This window comes from Pagrus pagrus, assembly GCF_965226575.1.
Source record: "Pagrus pagrus genome assembly, chromosome: 18".
Taxonomy (NCBI): Eukaryota; Metazoa; Chordata; class Actinopteri; order Spariformes; family Sparidae; genus Pagrus; species Pagrus pagrus.
The window spans coordinates 11,666,444-11,690,816 of record NC_140202.1 but is presented as its reverse complement, the minus strand read 5'-3'; the positions used below and the strand labels follow the sequence as shown (position 1 = coordinate 11,690,816).

General features: G+C 41.1%; 4 protein-coding genes across 8 annotated transcripts in view; 2 read left to right on the top strand and 2 right to left on the bottom strand.

Annotated features, from left to right (window-relative positions):
• Positions 1–592: 592 nt before the first annotated feature.
• zbtb8os (zinc finger and BTB domain containing 8 opposite strand) lies at positions 593–3,357 on the bottom strand. The gene is made up of 7 exons (XM_084381663.1): positions 3,174–3,357; positions 2,655–2,679; positions 2,410–2,531; positions 2,222–2,304; positions 1,849–1,901; positions 1,356–1,392; positions 593–1,159 (listed from the first exon to the last, which is right to left on the bottom strand). The coding sequence occupies exons 1-7, from the start codon at positions 3,253–3,255 to the stop codon at positions 1,073–1,075; spliced, it is 489 nt and encodes a 162-aa protein (XP_084237789.1). The 5' UTR covers positions 3,256–3,357; the 3' UTR covers positions 593–1,072.
• Positions 3,358–3,441: 84 nt separating this feature from the next.
• Positions 3,442–7,854, top strand: LOC311274186 (histone-binding protein RBBP4). 2 transcript variants are annotated; one of them, XM_084381658.1, is made up of 11 exons: positions 3,442–3,553; positions 4,005–4,152; positions 4,249–4,394; positions 4,762–4,935; positions 5,030–5,148; positions 5,755–5,915; positions 6,032–6,158; positions 6,272–6,349; positions 6,943–7,077; positions 7,186–7,296; positions 7,426–7,854. In XM_084381658.1, exons 1-11 carry the CDS (start codon positions 3,538–3,540, stop codon positions 7,486–7,488), a joined length of 1,278 nt encoding a protein of 425 aa, XP_084237784.1. In that variant the 5' UTR covers positions 3,442–3,537; the 3' UTR covers positions 7,489–7,854. The 2 variants fall into 2 exon arrangements, with proteins under 2 accessions (XP_084237784.1, XP_084237785.1); XM_084381659.1 differs by having other exon boundaries at positions 3,443–3,553; positions 5,033–5,148.
• Positions 7,855–8,001: 147 nt separating this feature from the next.
• Positions 8,002–10,939, bottom strand: LOC311274187 (syncoilin-like). 3 transcript variants are annotated; one of them, XM_084381660.1, is made up of 5 exons: positions 10,843–10,939; positions 10,131–10,601; positions 9,110–9,520; positions 8,902–9,026; positions 8,002–8,816 (listed from the first exon to the last, which is right to left on the bottom strand). In XM_084381660.1, the coding sequence occupies exons 2-5, from the start codon at positions 10,581–10,583 to the stop codon at positions 8,771–8,773; spliced, it is 1,035 nt and encodes a 344-aa protein (XP_084237786.1). In that variant the 5' UTR covers positions 10,584–10,601; positions 10,843–10,939; the 3' UTR covers positions 8,002–8,770. The 3 variants fall into 3 exon arrangements, with proteins under 3 accessions (XP_084237786.1, XP_084237787.1, XP_084237788.1); XM_084381661.1 differs by having other exon boundaries at positions 9,110–9,484; XM_084381662.1 differs by having other exon boundaries at positions 9,110–9,472.
• A 1,798-nt stretch (positions 10,940–12,737) lies between these two features.
• LOC311274483 (uncharacterized protein) overlaps positions 12,738–24,373 on the top strand; it is a 31,061-nt gene continuing 19,425 nt past the window's right edge. Inside the window, exons 1-2 of one of the 2 annotated variants that reach the window (XM_084382180.1) lie at positions 12,738–13,090; positions 23,604–23,910. In XM_084382180.1, the coding sequence (XP_084238306.1) occupies positions 23,628–23,910 (283 nt within the window). In that variant the 5' untranslated portion in view covers positions 12,738–13,090; positions 23,604–23,627. Of the gene's footprint in view, positions 13,091–23,603; positions 23,923–24,373 lie in introns of both variants that reach the window. The other variant, XM_084382179.1, reaches the window with a different exon arrangement.

Sequence of the window (24,373 nt, the reverse complement as noted above, 5' to 3'; positions counted from 1 at the left end):
ACTGCGTGTGATTAATTGTGATCAAACAAAAGGCCAGAAAGTGGAAAACAGGATTAATGAGCTATAATTGAATTAATTTCTTCAGAGCAAAACACTTGATGAATTATACCAAGAACTGTTTAATAACCAGCATCAACACATCAACCATTTTCCCTTAATTCATGCTCAACATGAAGCACCAAACACACTACACAAGAAAATACCACCTATTTGAATTATATATATGAATATATCATATTTCTATGAAGGCAGACTGGTTTTGTCATTGAAATCAGTTTGCCAGTCAGCCATACACTATAAAAGAAGATCCCTTGCTATGTTGAGTTCACAATTTTGGCTTTAGTGCCCTGAGAAATGTAGAAATCAACAAATGAATCCAAATCAAGCAAAATTTTTATCAAAAATAATGCAAACTTTACTCTCTACAGGTGTGTGTGTGTGGCCAGGCTTAAACAAAGAGAAGAGTCAGTGTATGATTGTCACTAATATAATGCTGTGTTGAAGTCAAAGTGAATGGGTTATGGTTGTATTTCATGATGTTTGCTGTGTAATTCTAAATTGTGTATATGCATAAATAAAGTGAGACTTTATCTGTAAGTACCAGCAATCATTTATTCAATTCCTCAGAAGAAATATAAACGTCTGTTGATTTATTTACAATGATTAATAAGGCGCCAACACAACATTAAAATGTATGATAAATAAGATTTTTCAAAAGCATTTCAAGTAAAACTGGGTTGATGAATGTATTACAATCAAGCTCTATTATTTAAATGTATTTCCCTGCATATAATCCTGGACGTCTCATTAACATGCAAGGTTTTTGAAATAATGGAACTTATAATGTCAATATAGTATCAAATCATACATAATCTGTCAGAGAGCTCTTTCATTGTACTGTGTGCACACATAACCATAAGAAACGCTTCTGTTAGTGAGAAGTTCAGCCGACTGTAGAAAACCTGATTTTACAAGTCAGTAATCAGTGTCTTAGATAAAAGGCCTATTAAATTGGCCATGTAGAAATTCCAGTTCATTGAACCAGGAGTGTTGGCTTCATCTGGAAGTATCCTTAGATATCAACAATGGCAAATATCTCTGGTTTTTCTTTGTCGTGGATCTGCATTGCAGAATATGTGATGGCTTTCACCTCAGTCCCCTGAATTAAACGACAAAGGATACAACACTTAGAATCAACACACCACAATTATGTAACTTATTTATGTGACTTAATTCTGTTTGAAAAAAAAAAAGGGAAAAGCAATGTTTCATAATTGTGTTGGACAGATTTATATTCTGAGAAAACAATCTTTATAATGAATTTGATAATTCTTCAGATTCTTTGAGCAGCTTACCTGTGGATGCTTTGGCAGAGAAAATTCTTCACCCCAACTTAAATTAAAAAAAGAAAAATTTGCATATGAAAAGAAGTTTAGGAGCAATAAGTACAATACCAAAATTAGATTAGATTGGATGCCTCAAGATGATATCAAAAAGTGTTGTAATTGCAAATACTTCTAAACACTAAAGATGAATACACAGAAGCAAGAGATAGGGGTCTTTCTCTATAAGAGTAATGTGGGCCTGAAGAAAGAATCCATGGAGGTGGCTTGTATAGTTTTAAGGGCTATAATTCTCTGTCTCTACTGAGACGGAAAGCTTTTGAAGAGCGAGTCTTCACTCTTCTTTAATTGGTACAAGCAAATGTCTTGGCCCCTCAACACATTTCTGGCTTACAACATTTTTGATATATGAGGAATCATTTCAGGACAACTTAGGTTTTCAACATATAATCATCCCTCCTCTGCTATAATCTTCATGTTCTTGTGAAGAGGTACCCAAACTTACCCAATGGAGCGGATCTTGAAATGCATCCTGTCTATGTGCAAGACCTTGATCTCCTATTGGATACATGAGACATATAATTGTGTCAGGAGAATAATAAAGGACAAGGAATAATCAATAATTTTTTTTTTTTTTTTTTTACATAGACTGTCCATAAGGGAAACACTTGAACTTGTCCATTGTAAGAAAAAGCACACATAGACAGTCAATCATGTGGGGTATAGAGAAGTGGGCATCAGGTCAACTACACAAAGTAAACACCAAGGTCCACATTAAACTGTTTATTCCCGGTGCAACACCAGCATACGTCCCCTGAATATTTTATATGCAAAAAATGTCCTGGACTCTATAACTGACTGCTGACTAATATACTCACCCTGGGAACAAAGAAGAGTTCTGCACTAAACTTGTATAACCAGTCATCTAGGAAGTGGAAAAGGAGAGACTCCATATCATCACCTTTCAGAAAGAGAAAAAGTGTACAGAGTTTAGTTTCAGTCATCTGGAAGCAGCATAACGGATACTGGTGTAGAAAAGGTTGATTTGACCCATCTGTGCTCTCACCCTCTGATTCCACGTCAACAGTATCTAGCGGTTCCACCGTCTCTGTGTCTGTCATGTAGCCGAACATGCCCATGGCACACTGCTCGAAGGCTTCCTCCAGAGAGTCTCCCCAGGAGTGAATTCTTGAGAGAGAGCAGAAGATGTACAAGTGATGACAACTGAACAACACTGAAACGTGAAATCTGACAGAAACAATTTGGAAAGTTTAAAAAAAAAAAAAATGTTTTGTAAAAGAAGACACTCACTGTACATCTGCTGTATGATCAAGGTCTGTAAAAGTAAAACACAAGGTGGCATTATGAGCCAGGGCATGTAAAAGTACCTTCAAGTCATATTTTATTGGGTTAAAATATTACTTTGGTAAAAGCAAAAGTCACCTGTACCTATAGTACTTGAGTAAAAACAAATCTGTTATTCGATTTGTTATTAAATGTACTAAAGTATCAAAAGTGCAAGTAACAAGTAACTAGTTACCAAAGTTATCAAATAAATGTTACAAGTTATGTACCTCAAAATTGTACTTAAGTATAGTATTTGAGTGAATGTACTTAGTTACATCCCATCAATGGGCAGATATAAGACTTATAAGATAATTCATTGACTTTGAATGTGATATTCCAGTTAATGAATAAATAGTTTCATTTCATAACGTTAGCTACAGTGAGCTGATGTTGCAGACTGTGACAGAGTTTCTCTCGCTGTTTTCATAAGTTAAAGTAAACAAGCTAAGCTAGCAGCACAATTCATCATAACTTGAGACTTACATTCGTATTTCTTGTTAATCGGCGGGTATTTTGCCTTGACAGCTTCCTGTGCCGGTGTCAGGTCTAACGCACGGTCGTCCATTGTCGCTGTAACTTTATTAAACGTTTTAAAAGATCAAATCGGATGTTTAACATGTCAGTCTGTTGCAAACGGTGAGCAACATCAACATGGCATGAGCAGGAAGTGGACTTCCGGAAGTAGTAATCTGTTATTCTTACGCGACTTCCGGTCTGTTTTGGTGCGCGCTGATTGGCTAGCGGTGTTCACGGAGTTGGCGCCGCCGCGATCCCTCTTACTGCCTACAAAGCGCTGTCCTGAAAAATTGCTAATATTTGCCGCTATTAGCGATTTAATCGCGACACAATGGCTGATAAGGACGGTACGTATGTTCACTTCTGTGATTAGCTGGTTAAATGTGAGTTTGTTGTCCAGAATGATAGAAAGCACGAGTCAGGATGAACCGGTGCGTGTTGGCGCGCTGGCCAGCAGCTCCTCTCATTGTTACACACCAGCCAGCTAAATGTTAGCTAACTTCAGGTGGTAGCAGACTGGTTATAGTGGTTATAATTGGTTCGCTAACCTATTGTCCCACATGTAATTACGTATTATTAAGGGTCTTTCTCGTGGCCTGTTTCGGGTTTTGTTTTGTATAGGAAACTAATGTTATAACAACGTGTGCTAACGATAGCCTATCAGCAAAATAACCCATTAGTGGTAACTTGAACGTCACTCCACCTGGCCAAGTTTTTCCCTTATCCACTACTCAGCCCAGGCATGAAAGGTGTTGCATGATGTAGTTTGACAATCATTATGACATCTGACTTTTGCAGCTGCGTTTGATGATGCTGTGGAGGAGAGGGTGATCAATGAGGAGTACAAGATCTGGAAGAAGAACACCCCCTTCCTCTACGACCTGGTCATGACTCACGCCCTAGAGTGGCCCAGCCTCACCGCCCAGTGGCTGCCTGATGTCACAAGGTGAGAGGAGATCTGCTGCACCTTGACAGACACCAAAAAATGACATGCGAGAGAGATCAGATTTTTAAAAAATAAATTTTATATCTATGTTGATAGGCCAGAAGGGAAAGACTACAGTGTGCACAGGCTGGTTCTAGGGACACATACGTCTGATGAGCAGAATCACCTTGTGATCGCTAGTGTTCAGCTCCCCAATGATGACGCCCAGTTTGATGCCTCAAACTACGACAGTGAGAAAGGAGGTGAGGAATAATGTGTGCATGCAAACCCTTGTGGTGTTGAACTATGTGTTGTGCTAACCTGCTTATTGTGCAAAATAAATTAAATGAATGAACATTATTGTCATTGATGTGATCAAAGTGCTTGCATTTGAATACTGTGGCTCACAGTTCTTCACTGTGAATGAAAAAAATAAAATCTTGCTTAAATCTTTTTCAATCATGCTTCAGAAGCTATAGGTATGTATGTTTTGTTTCTGGTTATATTCTAGTGTTAGTAAAATGCAGTAAATCCTGTTTGCATACAATATACCATTTAATAGTTTAGTAGACCAGAATTTTATACAACACTGCCATTTGCAACAATGACTTTATATCCATTTTATTTCAGAGTTTGGAGGCTTTGGGTCTGTAAGTGGCAAAATAGAGATTGAGATCAAGATCAACCATGAAGGAGAAGTGAACAGGGCCCGCTACATGCCTCAGAATCCTTGTATCATTGCTACCAAGACCCCCACCAGCGATGTGCTGGTCTTCGATTATACAAAGCACCCCTCCAAACCTGGTGAGGATCATAGTCAAAACACATTTCTTTTGATGATTTAAAAAAAAAAAAATGTATAAAGTGTCTTTATTTATTTTGTTTTTCATTTATACTGTAGACCCATCGGGAGAATGCACCCCAGATCTGCGTTTGAGAGGTCACCAGAAGGAGGGCTACGGCCTCTCCTGGAATGCAAACGTCAGCGGCTGCCTGCTCAGTGCTTCTGATGATCATGTAAGCAACCTGCTGTGACGTACCTACATTCTTCTGTCTGGTGGCTTTTAATGTGACGCTTTCAACGTTTGGAAAACGTCACAAGTCTACTTACAGACAGGTGACACATTTCGAAACATGAAACTTTTTATGCCTCCGCACAGGGGATAGCCATGGCCAGAGGCATTATGTTTTCACGTTGTCCGTCTGCCTGCCCATCCTATTCTTGTGAACGCAATATCTCAAGTCATCTGGAAGAATTTTCTTTAAATTTGAAAAGAATGTCCACTTGGACCCGAGGACAAACTGATTAGATTTTGATGATTAACAGTCAAGGTTACTTTGATCTATTGGCGCCCATTCCTTTTGACAACAAATATCTCAGAAACGCATTGAGGGAATTTCTTCAAGTCCACTTGGACTCGAGGATGAACTGGATATGTTTAGATTTGTGTCGTCAGAGGTCACTGTGACTTCACAAAACACATTTTTGGCACAAATGTCTAATAGGATAAAATAATGAAGTGATGACATTTTATATCCCAAAGGTCAACTTCACTGTGACACACTTTTGTGTGGAAAATGTTGTTAATACATTTTCTTCCTTATCTCTGCTCTCCTTTACAGACGATCTGCATGTGGGACATCAGCGCAGTCCCCAAGGAAGGAAAGATTGTGGATGCCAAGACCGTCTTCACAGGCCACACTGCTGTGGTGGAGGATGTTTCCTGGCACCTGCTCCACGAGTCGCTCTTTGGCTCTGTGGCCGATGACCAGAAACTCATGATGTGAGCAGCTTTATGACAGAATCCACTAACCACTGTGATGAGTCACGAGGAACAAAGTAGTTGTTCAGTTCTATGTTTCTTTTTTAACACTGGATCTTTTGTCTGTTTTGGCACAGCTGGGACACGCGGTCCAACAACACCTCCAAGCCCAGCCATGCAGTGGAGGCCCACACAGCTGAGGTCAACTGCTTGTCCTTTAATCCATACAGCGAGTTCATCCTGGCCAGTGGCTCTGCAGACAAGGTGGGGTCCACTCGTTCTCTGTGAGACTGCTGCATGTTGCTGTCCAGTAATGTAGGATCTGTCCTCATTTTGTCCAAGTTGAATCAGTTGATGCTGAGTATTTTTATTTTTAGACGGTGGCCCTCTGGGACCTGAGGAACCTGAAGCTGAAGCTGCACTCGTTTGAGTCTCATAAGGACGAGATCTTCCAGGTAAGAAGTGACACTGGTCAATTAAATTAGTCTGAAAAGGGTAGGTGCAGAGTTATTGTGTGGAGTGGATCTTTAAGTTGGTAAAAGAAGTCTAAAAAAAATGCATTATCTGGTGTATCATCTACACAATCTCTAATGTAAACCAAAAGTAGTTTGTTTGCAGTTGCATTGATAGTAAGAATAGTATAGTAAGTAGACGGGATGATTGAGACTTTGAAAGTCTTTTGGATGAAGGTTAATTTAATGTGCTTGAATTTTTCTCTTAAATCTGTACAAACCATGTCGTTTAAAATTCTGGCTTGAGGAGCACTGTAGCTCATTAATCATGTTGTACAATGTGTCATATCATCCTTTCAAGGCACATATCCATCCGTCATATACCTAGCTTCTGGCTGTATGACATCAAGCATGTTACACTTCTTATTCTGCAATTTTAATTAAGAGGAGCCTTTGTAAACAGAAAAAAACTCACAGAACAGGTTACATTCAGCCGACTCTGAGCATTTAAGTCATGTTGGTTCGGGCTATTTGTCTTATGTTTATGACGCACATTGTCACAGAGATGTAACACCTGGCCCATTTCCACCGAACAGGTTCAGTGGTCACCTCACAACGAAACCATCTTGGCCTCCAGCGGTACCGACAGGAGGCTCAACGTCTGGGACCTCAGCAAGATCGGAGAGGAGCAGTCACCAGAGGATGCTGAGGACGGTCCTCCTGAGCTGCTGGTTAGTTGGGACAAAAACAGTAATTGTTGATCCCTGCGTGTGTGTGTTTTTCTTTTTTTAGCTGATTGTAATGTGCATAAGTAATCCCCCTGCTCTGTTTCTCTTTAGTTCATCCACGGAGGACACACAGCAAAGATCTCAGACTTCTCTTGGAACCCCAACGAGCCGTGGGTCATCTGCTCTGTATCAGAGGACAACATCATGCAAGTCTGGCAGATGGTAAGAGCTTTGTGTCAGAGGTTCATGAAATATAAAGAACAGTAAATATCCGACACGGCATGGAGAGAATTTAAAGTGCATTTATTAACATTGAATATCAGTTACAGTGAGTATACTTTTCTCCTACAGGCTGAAAATATCTACAACGACGAGGACCCAGAGGGAGCTGCAGATTCAGAACTCCAGGCATGAGTCCTGTCTCCAAGTGTCTTCATTTGACCTGTTTGTTCAAAAAGGATCCATTTTCCAGTGCCGGGTGCATCGACAGCGATGTCTTTTTAAAACACACTTTGGGCATCATTGATTTTGTAGAATATCTAAAGAACAAAATGCTGCATTGTCATCGTGAAGTATTTATATGAAGCCTGTATCAGTCAGTTTTATAGATCTTTTAAGGTTTTCTAACTCCCAGAACTCCACTCGCTCTTGACGATGGCAGATGTGTCCGTCAATTTTCAGGTTTGCTTTTTGAGGGTTTGACTTCTTTCATCCTTATTAGTTGTGCTGAGAACATTTCTACAGTGATCCATCTTTAATAAAACATTTGTACATACTTTAGGTTTGTCTTTGCTCATATTTGTAGTAGGATTTTTTTCTGAACGTGTGTCCTGTCACTTTTATGTGTTTTCTTTCCTCTGCATTTTTTGTATCGTCTGGGTTGCATCTGATCTTTTGTGTACTTAAATAAATTCGTAAAAAAACATTTACAGTAAATATGTTGTTTTTTTCTTTGTTTTTTGGCACAGCATGTTAGATATGTTGTATGAAAGAGTATATTTCTGTAAAATGGGAATTGATAAGTAGGGGTTGGAGAAATTATCGGTAATATATCGTCGCTAATATCAGTATTTCTATTAAAGGAGACATATTATCCTCACTTTCAGGTTCATAATTTTATTTTGGGTTACTGCTTAATGCTCCAAAAACACATCAGTTTCCTCATACTGTCCAGTGCTCCAGCACTTATCCCCCCTCTGTCTGAAAAGCTCTGTTTTAGCTCCTGTCTCTTTAAGGCCTCCTTCTGAACACCAGTCTGCTCTAAATGCTCAGCTCACACACACCTGAGCCAGCACCACTAATGACAATAGAGCAGCTGTGCTTAATCAATTGTACGGGCCAAGCTAGCCACTAGACATACATTTTTGTAAATGTGTGACACGGAGATGTATTGTGATTTGAAGAATTAAAGGGGGGCTACTGATGAGGCATTTCAGGAGCAGGGTTTTCTGTGGGAGAGAGGAGCTTCTGTTGGTGTGGACAATGGGCTTTTTAAGTTTCAAGATCTTTTACATGCAGAAGAACCTATAAAGCACTAAAGGAAAGGAAAAAATCAAAAAAGCGTCATAGGTCTCCTTTAAAACATGCAGAAGTTAATAAATAGCCTACCATTTGTATTATGTTAATTGTAAGTGCAGTGCTGTAGTTTGGTCTGATGTAGATAATCTGCTTAAAAATATCCATTGGAAACAGGAAATTAGGGATCGTCTTCTGCAGTGGTTTCATTGGGTTCATCACAGCCTCTGTATGACAAGGTTGCTGTTAGCAAATGTATTAATGCTGCTTACAATTTCGAGTAAAACAGTGATGTGATCAAAATGAACCTACCCCAGAGATTTCAGCTCCTCTAAAAGGCCGTCCTTATGATCCTCCATATCTTTCTTCAATTTTCTCTGAACCTCAAACTCCACTTGCAGTTCTCTCAGAGTCTCTTTTAATGTCTCCACTGTCTCCTGTGCAAAGTGGACAAACATCTCAGTGTGTCTAATCTTACAAATCATCCTTTATATCTTCAAGTCCTACTACGTCACTGTACCTTGTGTTGTGTGACGTGCTCCTCCCTCTCCTCCTCCATCAGACTGATCCTCTGCTCCAGACAGGCTCTCTGCACATCCAGCCTCTGTATCTCCTCTCTCAGGGGCCCCAGGCGGGCCCTCAGGTCCATCGCCTGGTCCCTGCTCTTCCTCAGGGCGTCCTCCCCGATCTGCCTCCTCTTTAACAGAGCCATGAGCCGAGGCTCGTACCAGCCCTCCAGTGACCTCATGCTGCCGCTGAGCCGCCGCTGCAGTCTGAGAGAAGCCTGGCGGCAGAGGCTGGCGTCGCTCATTGCCCTGGGCCTGCAGGGCTGACGGGCCTGGTCCCTCAGGGAGTTTAGCTGGTTCTGGTAGTTCTCCTGCAGCTGGGACAGTTCCTGGGTCATACATTGGATGTGGGCCTTTAGCTCCTCCTATGCATGGATGGAAAATTGATGAAAACGTACATTACAGTGGCATAAGTGAGCAAACTACTACTACTACTGTAATGTTTTTGCAGAAGGTAAAAAAGACAAATAAAACAGTACAGTAGACAAACAACAAAACAAAAACAGCTTTAACGGACTAAAAATGACGCAGGCTGAAGCTACATCTAATTAAGAACAATTAAGAATCTAACAGATTCAATTCAATTACATTTTATACAGCCTTGCAGAGGAGATTGAGATAATGTTGCTTTAACATAATTTCTGTGTATCTCACTTTAAACAGTCCTCCAATTTAGACACCATTTATGATAAGTGTTTTATAGATTTCATAATGATGATGATGATGAGCACTGATCAGCATTGACCTCTATTAATTGCACATATGAAGATACTCTATTCATATCAACTTCCTGTTTAATGTAATGTTGGTTTTAGTATTCGCTGTAAAGTCATATTTCCACTTGAGATAGATGAAGATAGAATCATTTATTAACCAAAGATGACACAAATATTATGGATCACCTCTCAAACTGGGACAAAAACAATAGTCTGCTGTAACCTGCCACAGTAAACCAATCCTTCAGGTGTTACCTACCTGTGTAACAGCAGACTGAGCCACCTCATACTCGCGTGCAGCCAGTGTCACCTGGCTCTGGATGCAGTCTCTGGCTGTGGCAAACAGCTTCCTCTTCACCTGCTGCACTTCCTCATAAACAGCCACGTAATCCATTTGAGCCAGAGTGAGCAGCCTCTTCATCTCCACCAGCTTCCCTCTCAGGTGCTCCACCACTCGCAGCATGGGCTCCTGCAGAGCGAGGAGCTCTTGGATCAGCTCGTTCCTCTGCGTCTCCAGATGGGACACTTGCCGGATGCAGTGGTCGAAAAGCTGCCCCAAGCTGTCCATGACCTCCTTGTCCATTTGTATGATGGGCTGTGGTGTGTCCTCTGTTTCTGAGTCTGTGATATCGTCAACAAATCTCTGCTCCATGTGTGATTCCTCGGTAAATGCTGTGTCTTTCCCATTGTCTGTTGATGTCTGATCGTCCATCAGCCTCTTAGAGAAAAGCTAAGGAAGGAAAAGGAGGGAACTGTCATTAATCAGAGTAATAATTAAGAGGATTATGATTTTAAAATCACTATAATCTGGTCATTCCTTATAAATTTAATCAAGTTTAAAATTCTGAAGCCTGCAAATCCTAAAAAAACATCCTATGATCGCACACAAGAGGACCTTAAAGACACCCAGTTCCTTGTCAAAATCTCATACTGATCATTAACAATCCCTACAAACTTGTATTTCTACTTACTTTGCGCAGCGTTGACAGTCCAGAGAGCGGCGAGCACAGCTTGCTCTTAACTTTAAGGACAGCTCTGCAGTGTGTCTGTCTCTAGGAAAACAGAGGCACACTTTGTGTTTATTTATAACACTGGAGGCTCGGGGGAAACTCTATCTAAGACTCTCTCATACCCCCACATGGGATCACAATCTGTGTCAGTGCTGAAGGCAGACTGGCCCTCGTGCTCTGGATGCATCAGCCAACACATGTCTGGACCAGCCTGGGTGTCAGAGAGAGAGATATTTATACAGCCGGTACTTATGCGCATATACAGTAAAGTAAGGAGGTGGTGACATCATGACCGACAACTGAAAAAGAAATAACTTTCCTCAATTTTCTACCTGAAAATATTCAGCCTCAGGCAGAGGTGGCAACATTAGCACGCCTGTGCAGGCTTTTCTTTTAATAGCTTTCCTCAGCATTGAGCTCAGCTGCACATACAGTTTGCATGATTCATATACAGCATTTGTTTGTAGTGGTTTTGCATGCTGCCTATTAAATTCAACACAGAGCAAAAGCAAACACACGGCAGGATATGCAAAGAGACATCATGAGTGATGTGAGCATCAGAACTATAGCTTATAATATTCAACATTCAAGTAAAAGACAGACACTATGTTTACCCAGAGTGCCTTTATTATAACACAACAGCACCATTGATAACCATTTAACTGAATATTGTAGTGTACTGTTTGCAAAATACTACTCAGTCCAAAGAGAAGCAGGTAAGTGTGATTGTTAATTTTTCAGGCAAAGGAAGGATTAAAGGTGCATAAGTCTTGTATGGTTTTGCACTGATTTGCTATTCTGCATAAATAAAAACAAGCACAGAAACATGAGGAATTTATATAGATATGTTTGAATATAAAGGAGAGTTGTCACATTTCAACTGCACATACAGATCATCGTCAAAGAGATTCAAAATGGTGCTCAACTGCAAAATGCAAAACAGTTTAATAAAAAAATGGTCAGATATGAACTGTCATTCATTATCAGTCACTGTCACAATTATCAGTATGTTGTGCAAGTACACAGTTAATATCCAGATGTGTATATCCAGAAGAAATAGGTCGGGAATGTCAATTACAGGTAGAGAATGATTTCTTCAGGAGACATTTAGTTGTGTGTTTTACAGTGTTACATTACATTGTTCATAGACATATAAAATCCAAATAGTCTCATCTAAAAATATTGTTAATAACAGCTCATGCATGAAACAAAAGGACAACAAAAAGAAAAAATAGTACAAACCAATACATGTGATTCCAAGGAGGCCCATTTCCTCCATCTTAAAATAAAACAAGATGAAAACAAAGCTTGATGAAAAACACATTCCCATTGTATATTGTAATTATGAGATCGAAAGTCATAATTATGAGATTTTAAAGAAACATTTCCATTTTTTTTCTCGAGTTTTCATATCAAAATAAGGACTTTTTAAAAATTGTTTTCTTAAGTTTCATACTTTCTTTTCTCTTTAATTGGCAGAATGGGCTTCCATAGGATTTCAAACTGCACCAGGGAGAAAGAAAAATACAAATACATGTATAGGCCTACCTTACCTATCTTTATTAGACTGTATTTTCCCAGTTATTTGTTTCTTAGAAAACACTTTAACAGAGATAGCTGCCGAGGTTCAACATAAAATAGGCCTATGCGAATCTATAGCTTTTTTATTTATAATACAGATACGTTATACAGAGCACAGTAGGTAGACAAGACCATGTCCTCATTCATTTATTTAAAACTTTGTTGAATCCACTGCATTAAAAAAAAAAAAAAGCTGGAAATGCAAACTCCTAAAGCGCGTTACTTGCTGTTCCTTCATCCCACCACTAGATGTCCTCACCACACAGACCGCAGCCTCTCACTCGCACCTGAGCCGAGCGCGTCCTGCCTCCTCCAGGTGGGAGCTGCAGGTCGACGCAACTTCTCTCCATTTCGCGTCTGTGGTACGCCGGAGCGTCAAACAGACAGGCGGCAGCGAGGGTGGAGAAGTCTGTTCAGCCGACATCCAGCAAAACGCATCCGTCCCCGCGGTTACAAACAAATCCAGACGGCAGTCTCTTCCTGAAGCGCTTTTCACGGAAATGGTTCACCTGAAGTTTTCCTTCGGACGGTGAAAGTTTGGAGTTTGGGAGAGGAAGGACGCAGCGGGGAGACGCTTCAAATGGAGAGAGGCTGAATCAACCCGTCCGGATCAGAAAAGTTTAACAAGGTATTTGCGCTTCTTTGTTGTTGCATAAGTTTGAAGAAAAAAGTGCAGTTAGTGGCACTCATCTCTCTTTTTGTCAGCCCCTTCTAATAAAGCCACCTAAACTAAGCGTTGACATGATAAACAGTAAAATAAAAGTTGAGTTTAGTAAACGTTGAAAAAAGTTCAGATCTTAGTAAAGTGACCAGGATTGACTGAATCAACTTTTTATGGATTTACAGAAAGCACATTTTTAGGTGGAGCTCTTGCATTATGTTGTCTGACACGTTTTCAGCTGCTGTAATATAGACTATTAAAATAAAATGAGGCTTCAGAATAAAGAAAAAATCAGGAAAAAAGTGTTGTCAAGTATAATCAAGATCGGTTGAGGTGTAAATGGAGGGCAGCAGATCCAGGCAGGGTATAGGCATGCATGGAAAACTAGGTGTGGGAGATTTGCTTAGCTTGGCCTTGAGGGATCCTAAGCACAGGTAATTTAAGACCTGTAGTGCTGCTCTCAGCTATGGAGCTCATGACAATAAGGCTATTGTGTTATTTCCCATCACTGTCTCAGCAGTAAAGTGACTGCTTGACAGCTTGGTCTTGTCCATACCAGTCAATGACAGTCCATGTGCAGGGCATAACGCTCTTATATAGATCCACTGCTTGTTCATTAACCTGACAGAGATAACAGGACCACCTCTGGGACCTCTCAGGGGTCTCTCTCCCCCCTCTCTGTTTGTCCGCCGCTGCCTCTCCTGGACTTCGGACTGGATGTGAGCTCCAAATTCAGCGATGGAGGGGTTGAAGGCTTCAGGTTCACCTCTTGTACCCTCTGGTAGGTGAGGCTGAGACAGAGCCATTTGTTTAGAAAGGGTGTGTCACATACTGGTGCTCCTTCTTCGCCATGCCAGGGCTTGTACCCATGGAGATTACAGGTGTGTTATGTAAGCACTATGGAGGCACAGCAGAGTCTGGTAGATGCCTGAGAGGAAGATCGAGGTGGAGAAGGGAAGATAACTCAGGATAAGGAAAGCCAGTTTTCCGGATGTGTTGCAGCCAGGTATGTCCAACTTTTCACGCGCTTACTTTTATCACACATGACTCGCCAGTGACGAAGTGCCAGCTCAGTGGAGGAAAGGGCAAGGAGAGAGCAACAGGAGGATCAATTGGTGTTGTAACAAAGACACATGATTGTGTGTGTGAGAACTTGGAGATCTGCGGTGTGAGGAAACTCCTTGATGAATGGAGCACATTGTGCTGTTAATCAGAATGTCATTGGCTGATGAGTAACTCATCAGTGAGGACTCATCAGCACTTCTGAAAGAGTCAGTCAATAGTTGTTATAGGGGCTTGATGGAGTTTTGATGCAAACAAGCCGGCCCATTTCTCTCTCTCTCTTTCTTTTCTTGTCTTCACATAAGTTCTGGTCCAAACTGAGGACTATTTTTATTCCCCACACTACGTGTTTCTTTAACTGCCACCTGCTCAGGCAACTGTCAGACCAAGCGAACTTCAGATTGACAGGATTTCAACTCGGTGTTTTTGTTTTGACCGAGACAGAGCAGAGACACCGAGATGCCAGGATGTATTTTTAAACCCCGGCTGTCCAGCTGTGTTTGCCTGGTCACTGCTGCACAACACTTTCTTTTTCACCCCTCACTGACCTGTCAGTTCAGAGGTCTTAAGCTCCACAGAGGCTGCAGTCCAGACTTGGACCCTTGGCAACCCCTGGACGCAAAGCAAACAACACACTTTGCAGAGCTGAGCCACTGTTGCTGCTCACTTATCCTGCCAGAGAAAAGCCAAATTTCCATGAGTTTTCTTTCTGCTCCTTGGAAAGAAACACAGAAGTAAACAATGGAGACCAAGATGAAAGGAATTTAAACAGTCACTTTGTAGGAACGACCACATTTTCCTGTTATTCATTTTTGAAATCTCATTAAAGTTACTTACCGAAATTGACAATTAAACCATCACATACCAGAGGAGTGCACTTCTTAATCACTGTGGACAACTACAGTATATCAGCAGCTCAGAAGATTAGAGCTGGCATGACTAATGATTGATTAATCAATGAGTTGACAGACAATCAGCAGCTATCAGAACAATCAGTTTGTCGTGTATGCCATTTTTAAAGCAAAAATACAAAACATTACTAACTTTTGTTTCATAATGTTGAGTTTTTTGGGCCTCCTTGGCTAGCAAATAAAATCCTTTTGAGTTTTGGACTGAGAGTCACATAAAACAAGGAATTTGAAGATGCTTCCTTCCACTTTGGGGAATTATAATGGGCAGTTTCACAGTCTTTGATTGAAAATTAAGTAAATTGATTAATCGGGAAGAATACCGGCAGATTAATCAATGCTGAAAATGGTCATTAGTTGCTGGAGAGGTTATGATTAACTGATCAGTCGTCAACAATTTTGATAATCAATTAATTGGTTTGAGTTATTTTTGTAAAGCAGACCTATTATGCCCTTTCTTTCTTTTTTACTATTTTATAGGTTCTTGTGCATGTAAAAGATTTTGAAAGTTAAAAAGGAAAAACTCTGCACCAACAGAAGCTCCCCTCTCCCACAGAAAACACTGCTCCTGAAACGCCTCGTCAGTAGTCCCGCCTTTAATTCTGTGACTTTGCGACTACGTCACGGCGTCACACTTTTGCATAGCAGCTAGTTTGGCACGTAAGAATTAATTTAGCACAGATGCTCTGTTGTTGTTTGCGGTGCTGGCTCAGGCGTGTGTGAGCTGATCAATCAGAGGAGACTGGGTGTTCGGGAGGGGGGTCTTTAAAGAGACAGGAGCTTAAATGGAGTGTTTCAGACAGAGCATTAAAGCATGTAAACCTATTCTAGTAGTAACTCAAAATGAAATTATAAAGCTGAAAATGAGCATAATATGTCTCCTTTTAAAGAAGGTTTTTCTATATGTATAAATATGTTTTTTTCATGCTTTGATGCTTGGTTTCCACATATTCTGTGAAAGAAAAATCTGTCCTGTTTCCATAGAGATAAAATATTTGTGACTCCCCCCTGAATTGAGTACACAGCGAACAATAATCCCGCTCAGTGGACTCAATCACATGTTATAATGTTATCTCAAAATGACTCTCATGCGCCCGCTATTATCCTCTTTCTTTCATGGCTGTGTCTGTCTCCAAGGCCACTGTTCTGTATGAGGGATGTGTGGCAGAGAGGAGGGGGTGAAAGGGAGAACAAGAGGAGGGGATGAGAGGCGGAGGTTTTTTTTGGGGGGGGCGAAAGCAGATTTGGAGTGAGGAGTTCCTTCAGTCGGTAATTATCAATCTCTCAGGAATGCAGCCGCTGCTCTTACCAGACAAGCTGCTGCACGGCTACAGCGGCCTCGCAGCACGCCAACTTGCATTACCCTATCCACAGATCTCTGCACGGTACCACTGCGCGCGCACACACACACACACATGCAGCGTCTGCAACCTCAGTGAGTTCAGTTACATAGCATTTTGGGTTTATTTGTGTCATTACTGTCTTACAGTGTTATTGTTGTTTATTTTTATCACTGTCATTACCTACATGGTATTTTTCTGTAACTCTACCCTTTCAGCAGCAAACAAAGGGACCGCATAATGTCACGAGGGATTGTCTTTCAGTCCAAGTCCTTCGCCACTGTGTATTTATGCTGATATGTTGGTATGAAACCAGGCTGTAGGAAACATTCTTGTAATCCTCTCTGTCAGTCCAAAAAAGAGGAGACTGCTTCCCCTGAAATGGGAAATCTTTCCTGGTTTCCTGATTTCAAAGTCGTGTAATTGAAGATTTCCACTTTGTGTCGTGGTTCCTTTATCGTCCACCGCTGCACATTTCTTGTTCATCGAGTGTTTGCACATGCAGAGCTGTCGCCCAGACAAGGTTGCTCTTGAGTAGCAGTGCTCTCCTTTGTTTGATAATGCCCAGAGAAGACAGCCAACGCCCTGATTGATGCCTTCAGGTGCCACACAGTTACACCAGTTTTTTTCACACTGCTACACACTTGCCATTTAGTTACAGAGTCACTCTTAAAATGTGGTTTAAGGACTGTGTTTTGCCCAAATTGGCTGTTACCGTAAAGCCTATTCCGGTGATCTCACCAGTAAGAGTGGCACAGATCCAAAACATCCATTTCCCTTAAAAAGAGAAGAACATTAACCTCATTGATCTATTATTTACTTCTTGTAAAGACTAACCACATTGAGCCTGACCTTAACCTCGCTCACTGACAGCTAAGTCATGCCATGTGAAACCCGGCAGCTCAGGCGTAGATGTGAATGGCCTCCTGGTTAAGCTGAGCCAGTCCTAATTCAAACAAAGGCGGCTGCCTGTATCACTGCCACTCCCTCTTGGCTTTGCCTTATCCCTGTGAGGCATTGGGAGTCTGCTCCGTCAGCTTCCCCGTGTGACTCACCGCAGTCAAAGTTACTGTTCCTGGACCCCTCCCCCGTGCCCCCACCACCGCCTGCAAAATTCACATTGTTCATATTTTCCAGAGTTGATAAGAGCGTGATTACACTTGAGCATGAAGTCAGTATTGTGAGTTTACCATGTTACGTAACGAGGGCTGCTGTACCCTGCAGCTGGAGTTTTTTTAAATTCGTCCAACAATGATTTTATACTACTTTTTCTGAAATGTTTGAACCTAATTCTTCACCCCGTCGGTGCAGTTTTCTTTTCGTTTTTTTTTTTTTTTTTTTTTTACATAAAACAGTGTTTCTCAAATGGGCGTACCCCTATGTGTATGCAGCAGTACTACATGGGGTTCCTGAAAGTATGTTTTTAAAAGATTACTTGTGTTTAAGCTGGGGAAAAAATATTTTACAGTTGTGTTTGATGATTAGAGATCGACAGAGTTACTGTTAAACTTAGGTGTTAAACCGAATTATGTCAAAAACTCAACAAGCACAGCTGTACTAAATAAGTACTGTAAAGCAGTACTTACTTGCTGTTATACTGTACTGTTTGTAACACATTGATATCAAGATTGAATTTATTGAAATGTTACGGCCAAAGTATTAAAATAAATCTGCTCAGGAGGCACTAATTGAAACTCTTCCGCTCCATTAGTTGTTTTAATAATATATTCGTCAAAAGGTGGATTATCCTTCATTAATTGCATTATGCGCTAGCTTTTCTCTTGCAGTTTTCTCAGCAAAATGTTGTAGTCGGGTGATAGTGGTACTTGAAGGCCTATTCCAAAATCAGAAAAAGGGGGTACTTGGGCCGATAAAGTTTGAGAACCTCTAAAAATCAATCCAGTGGGTCTCAGTAACTGTTCACGATCAACTCAAATATTTGAAAGAAGACATATGACGCTCATTTTCAGATTTCATAATTTTATCATGGGTTAGTAATAAATGTTTTTTTAATGTTTAAAAAAGTCAGTTTTCTCATACTGTCCAGTGCTGCAGCACTGTATTCCCCCTCTGTCTGAAACACTCACTGTTTTAGCTCCTGTCTCTTCAGGGACCCTCCCTCTGAATACTAGTCTCCTCTGATTGGTTAGCTCACACACGCCTGAGCTGTCTTACATGCCAAACAGGAGGCATTAATGACAACATAGTGTGATGTCGTGAAGTCAAAGGCGAGTCTACTGATGAGGCGTTTCAGGAGCAGTGTTTTCTGTGGGTAAGAGGAGCTTTTGTTGTTGCAGACATTGGCTTTTTAATTTTCAAGATATTACATGCACTTGAACATAGATAAAATACTGATGGAAAGGGGGGGAAAAAAAGAAAGAACAAGCTCCTTTTAAGTCAGTATCCCATTTGCCATTCGGAGTAAATCCTACCTTAAAGGCATTCATCTTAAAAACAAATAGTGAGAATTATTTGCACTCGCTCCGCATCTGTTGAGGGTGTGTACACGCTTTAGTCACTTGGATTAAAGTCATTTTCATATATAACAAAAACTGGCTTTCCTGCTTCTTTAACACACCAGTTTGTGAAAGAAAGGTACAGTAGAGCCCGCTGTAAAATGGAAATCTTTGGTATATTCATGGATTTGGGTTTGGATTCCCACAGTAAGCTATGCTACTGTGCTTTGCTTTGCTTAAGGCAAGGCAGGTGTCAGTGCTTTGCTTTGCTTTAACGTTGTTGACCCGCCTGCGTAAACCTGAAGAGAAATCCCACTTTTACTGTAGAATTTATATACTCATGCTCAAGGATATATAGCCGTAAAAAGCACTCAATAAATGTAATTTTCACATGTGCTGAGTCTCCCAGTCTATTTCATGACAGTGTGTAAACTATTATCAGCTCCAGTTTACTTCATGCTGATATGTACACACTGCTGTCAATGTCAGATAATCAGTCAGTGCTGCAGGTATTGACACACTGCGTTGAGGTTTGCTGTGTTTGAGCCGTACCTCCTGTCCAACGTGAGAGCCTGGCCTCTTTTGTAAAGGATAAGTAAACAGCATGTTGGAACACATGCCTGCTCTGGCAGGAATGGGGCTGGAAAACCACAGCGAGCTTAGTGTGTGTGCGTGTGTGTGTGTGAGAGCGAGACGGAGAGAGAACATACAACATTTTTGTCTGCAAATAAGCTTCAGGCATACGACCCGATCATGATCATAATGATGATATGATACAACCTGATGTAATGTTGTGTATGCGATGATGGTGGAGGTTTTTAGCCCGGTTTGTGCCACAAATCCTTAAAAAAGGTCTGACTTTAGATTCTTCTTAGCTTGTGTATTTGTGAATTGAGAGGTGTGGTTGGAGGTTAAGTGATTGCTGGCACAATGAAGCAACTCTGTAATTAAGATGTCGGCTTTAACTCTGAAGAGAGATTGTCTTTGTAAAGCTTACTTGCTAGAGAGAGGGCTATGACGGCGACTTTTTTCCTAGATTGTGCCATTTTCTTGCATAAATCATAAGACAATAGACGTCATCAAACAAACAGATATTTTTAGCGGGGTAACAGATTTAAAGGAGACTCCACTTTGTGCTTCACCTCGGTAAATTTGTTTGCAAAACTGAAAATTGCCGGTTGTTGTGCGTTACCACAGCAATGGTGGCATGAGTCAACCCCTCGAGACTGGACTGCACAGACAGCGGTCTGCTGGGTGGTCTCAGAGCTCTTTACATTACTCTGGTCTCTCTGTGATGGAAATAATACGAGGAGTTGATGCACTCCCCACAGCCCGTGGGCTATAAATGAGTGAGCCAGGCCCCTCTTCTCCTGAGAGACGCGTCTGATTATTGGCGACTGTAGCCAGCACTGATGCACGGATCTTAGTCATGCCCAAATGACTGTAATTTGGAGCAGGAGAAACACAGGGCTTAACGCAGGGAGAGGCCTGGTACTTTTCTCTGGAGAAGATGGATGCTTTTTCTTGTTATTGTCCTTTCACTACAACTCACTCGTTACGTCTGCTCCATACACACTGCGCCACTTCAGATGTGCTGCAGTGAATAACAAGTTCAGCTCGGCTACATTAAGATAACAAATTACTTCAAAATGCCCATGTATGTATAAAGTTTAGAAAAGCATTCAAGTACTTCAAGTATTCATCTTAAGCCTCTCATATAGGGCTGCATACTCCTGTCAGGAGTGTGGATGCAAATCTCTCCTTCTGAAGAGGGCAAAACCAGACTTAACTCTTCTTTATAGCCTTACTAGCTCAACAACTATTGGATGTATTGCCATTATTTTTTGTACCAACATTCATGGAAGAATCCCAGGCACCACCATCAGGTGAAATTTTAGTTTGTCCAGTACCTGCAATAACTAATGACATTCCTATCAGCTTCAACTCTCCTTTTGTGTCGTGCTAATTATCCAATGTAGAATGCTAACACACTAAAACAGTGAACAGGGTAAACGTTTTAGCTGATAAACTTCATATCGCATTCACATGCTGTTTGGATGGTCCCATTTCTCATGCTGGGCAGTAATTCCTCAAATCTGATGTGTTCATGAGCTTTTAAGTTGAAATGTGGGAACAACATAGACGCTACAAAGAAAATGTGTTGTATTTTATTGCTGAGAGCGTCTAAACCAGGGCTGACGAAATTGTGGCCTGCATGCCAAAGCTGGCCTGCCATAAGGTTCAGCGGGAAAAAAAATTGTTTGAATAAAACTATTTTATTTTGTAAGAGGTAAAAATGCTGTTTAAATATGTAGGATCCCTAAGTTTAATAATGTGAGCACAGAGAGCAGAGTGACAATCAATTAGGGGAACTTGAGATCCTAGCGCCATTTTGCATCTCTACAATACAATACAATAGGTATTTGTTTCTGGTCCGTGGCCCATCAATACATTTAATTTTTCGCCCTTTAGGCCTCTCCGGTCTAAAAACAGCATATTGATATCTGAAATTTGAAGCTTTATATTACAGAGTAATTTTGTCCCAGACTTGTTGCCACACTAGTACAATCAATAAAACCACTAAAATCCCTAACCCTAACCCTCATGATTTGTGAGGGTTAATGCTAATAAATCACTTTTCAATCTAATCTAGAACGCTAATCCCATACTACAAATTAAATGTGAGCAATAATTATAGGAAAATAGGTGAATTAATAGAAAGTTCTTTATCATCAACCAAACATTTACCTTTGTGCGCCATGTTTTTTGGTATATAAACTTTAAAGGTGCAATATGCAAGAATTGGCCACTTGTCAAATTCATGCTCCAAACAAATAGGCGGCAGCATATCACCAGAGTAACCACTGTAAGTGTTGCTATCTGAAGCTGACATTAGCTAGTTAGCTAGTTAGCTCAGTTAGCGGTGCAGCTCGGGGCACAAGGATTAACTTGATGTCAAAACATGATAATTTAAGTTAGTTTTTGAATGTTTTAAGTTAAATCCCGATTTTTGTTGCGTTGCCAAAATGGCTGACTTTCAGACTTGAGGGGATAATCACATGAATTTTCCCAGTTGAGAACTCATTTTTCCAAGTACTCCGATTCCACATGAATGCATCATATGTGCAGCATCTCGTAGCCGCTAGTTTGACTGATAACTCGTTTCCACTTTAAGTGCAGAGCTGAAGACGGTTTATGAGATACACCTTGCTAAAGCTAATGTAGTCTGATAGAAATAAGGCAGTAAATCCTCCCTTCAAGCAGGCTGTAATGTTTGGTTCTTGTTCAAACTGTTTTAGAGAAGTGTTGATTCAACTGAATGGTAACTTTGAAGGCTGTAGGTTGCGGTGCTGTTGAACTGTAGTTGAACTATTAAATTGCAGGACAGTATGTTACAGTATGTAAGGAATCTGCCTCCAGAAAATGCACATCTGCCTATAGATTTTCCATACGAGACATCCAACTTCTCATCACAGCCCTCCCTCTGCATTACACAGAGCTTTGTTGATAAGGAGCTGTTTGCAATCCTCAGAAGATGAGATAGGTTTCTGTGGTTTAATTTCATGTCTTGCCTAGGGCTGGATAGTATTCAAAAACCTTTCACGAACTTTCTCGACAGCAAATCACCCAGGGATTCATAATTCTCTCACTCTGACTCCTCAGTTTCCACCTCCCCTCAGTCTCCGTGTGTGCGTATTTACAAGCTCTGACTCCTGTCATCTTAAGAGCCTGATCCCACTTTTAGCCTGTGATCTGGAGATAAGTATCTAATAAAGTGCACAGCTGGAAGAAGCCCAGTCTAAGCTACAGATTCCCAGGAGCAAGGCTGAGAAACCTGCCTTAAAGTAGAGGAGTTTGGCAAGGTGGAGGTGGTGGAGAGAGGAGGCTGAGAGATGAGCTCATACTGAGAATGGAAACAAGATGAGTGAAGGCAATAAAACGTAACAAGGAAGAGGAAACAACACTTCATTGACAAATGGATGGACACTGTCCATTAGTGACTGTTTGTTTTTCTGTTCTCTTCCCACTGTGCTGTTGAGATGTGTGTAAAAGCTCATGAGCCTACGGGTGCGGCTTTGTGAGTCATGACTCCATGTTATGGAATGAAGGGAGCGGTGCCAGTTCTTTCTTTGCAGAACTGTGAAGTTGGGTCTGGAGGCAGGAGGGGGGTCTGTGTAGGCTGAGCGTGTGTGTTGAATGAGCAGTGCCCACGGAGACGACACAAACACAAACAGATACATACACACACATGCACATTGGGGTGGTAGACTTTGCAACCATGAACGCTTGTCTGATGCTGCAAAAATAAAAATTCAGACATTATCTACTCCACCTTGTGCCGATCGGAAAACAGGTGAAGATTTGTAGTCCGCAGATAATTTCTGGAGCTTCACAGCAACACAGCTTTTCAGCCTTTCTCCTAAACAACTAAAGTAGATGGTGACTTTTAATATGTAAGAAAAATAAGGGTAAAAATGATACAACTTCTCCGTACATCTTGTCCGGCAAAGTCTTTGGAAGCCCCGAGATCCCAAACTGAAATGAAACCTTTTTTAAGGTGAAGTCTTCACGTTAGCTGCTATGCTAAAAGTGTTAGCACGGACCCCATCTGAAGTAAATGCACGAGCTCAACTGCACGTTGAGGGTGTAAATAACATCTGTTGATGACTTAAAATTAAATTTCTATCTCCCCTCTCTTTTTTTTCTTCTTCAGGGCGTAGCTCCAGTGTGAGGCGGTATGTCTAACCGTGACTCGCTGGGGGTTGGAGACATTCTTCCCCAGGATGTGGTTGATATTTTTGCCCAGGAGAAGCATACCAAAAGGGGCCGTAAGAAGCGCAGTCACTCCCTGGGCCGGGCTTTGGGCTGGCTGAAGGGCAAGAAGAGAAAGGATCTGGACGCTAAGGGGCAGAGACTGGGTCTCGGCCCTGCACTCGACTTGGCTCTGGATGGACGCCCTGCTGGGCCTCAGGGTGGACACAAAGGAGGACAGAAGTCAGGAAGGCAGGCTCATCCACAAGGTAACGGTCATGGTAAGAGCCTGCAGCGTGCTCGAAGGCCATTTTATTCCCTCTTGTGTTTGCAGATTAGCAGTTGTTCTGTGGTGTAGTTGACCGTACATGTTACATAATGACAGATAGTGAGACAGCTAGCGGCTGGCTGTCACTCAAAGCAACTATGCCATTAATTATGCACAACTTTAATCCTTAATATAATTTAAACAAGTGACTTATATAAAATGTCCCATGCTGCACAGCTGTCATGAATGGGGAAAATTAGCTATAGAAACCAAAGCTGTTTTTGTAGCAGGCTGTATTATAATACAGGAGTCTATGGGGACTGACTCTCTTATTCGATTAATTATGAAAGTCATTTATCAAACAAAACGTTGGCTTGTCTCAGCATCTTAAATGTGTAAATTTGTTGCTCTTTATGTTTTAAATCATTGTGAATTGATGTCATTTAGTAGTGGGCTGTTTTAAA

Bases quoted from the DNA above. Each gene is read 5' to 3' on its own strand.
- zbtb8os (XM_084381663.1), bottom strand. From the start codon at position 3,255: ATGGACGACCGTGCGTTAGACCTGACACCGGCACAGGAAGCTGTCAAG. The intron at 1,902-2,221 runs GTGAGTATATTA...TGTATCCAATAG, and splicing joins AACTCTTCTTTGTTCCCAGG to GAGATCAAGGTCTTGCACAT. The intron at 1,160-1,355 runs GTAAGCTGCTCA...CGTTTAATTCAG, and splicing joins CTCTGCCAAAGCATCCACAG to GGGACTGAGGTGAAAGCCAT.
- LOC311274186 (XM_084381658.1), top strand. The intron at 6,159-6,271 runs GTGGGGTCCACT...TTTTATTTTTAG, and splicing joins CCAGTGGCTCTGCAGACAAG to ACGGTGGCCCTCTGGGACCT. The intron at 7,297-7,425 runs GTAAGAGCTTTG...TTTCTCCTACAG, and splicing joins TCATGCAAGTCTGGCAGATG to GCTGAAAATATCTACAACGA.
- LOC311274187 (XM_084381660.1), bottom strand. From the start codon at position 10,583: ATGGACGATCAGACATCAACAGACAATGGGAAAGACACAGCATTTACC. The intron at 9,027-9,109 runs GTACAGTGACGT...CACTTTGCACAG, and splicing joins AGCACGTCACACAACACAAG to GAGACAGTGGAGACATTAAA. The intron at 8,817-8,901 runs GTAGGTTCATTT...CTTGTCATACAG, and splicing joins GAGGAGCTGAAATCTCTGGG to AGGCTGTGATGAACCCAATG.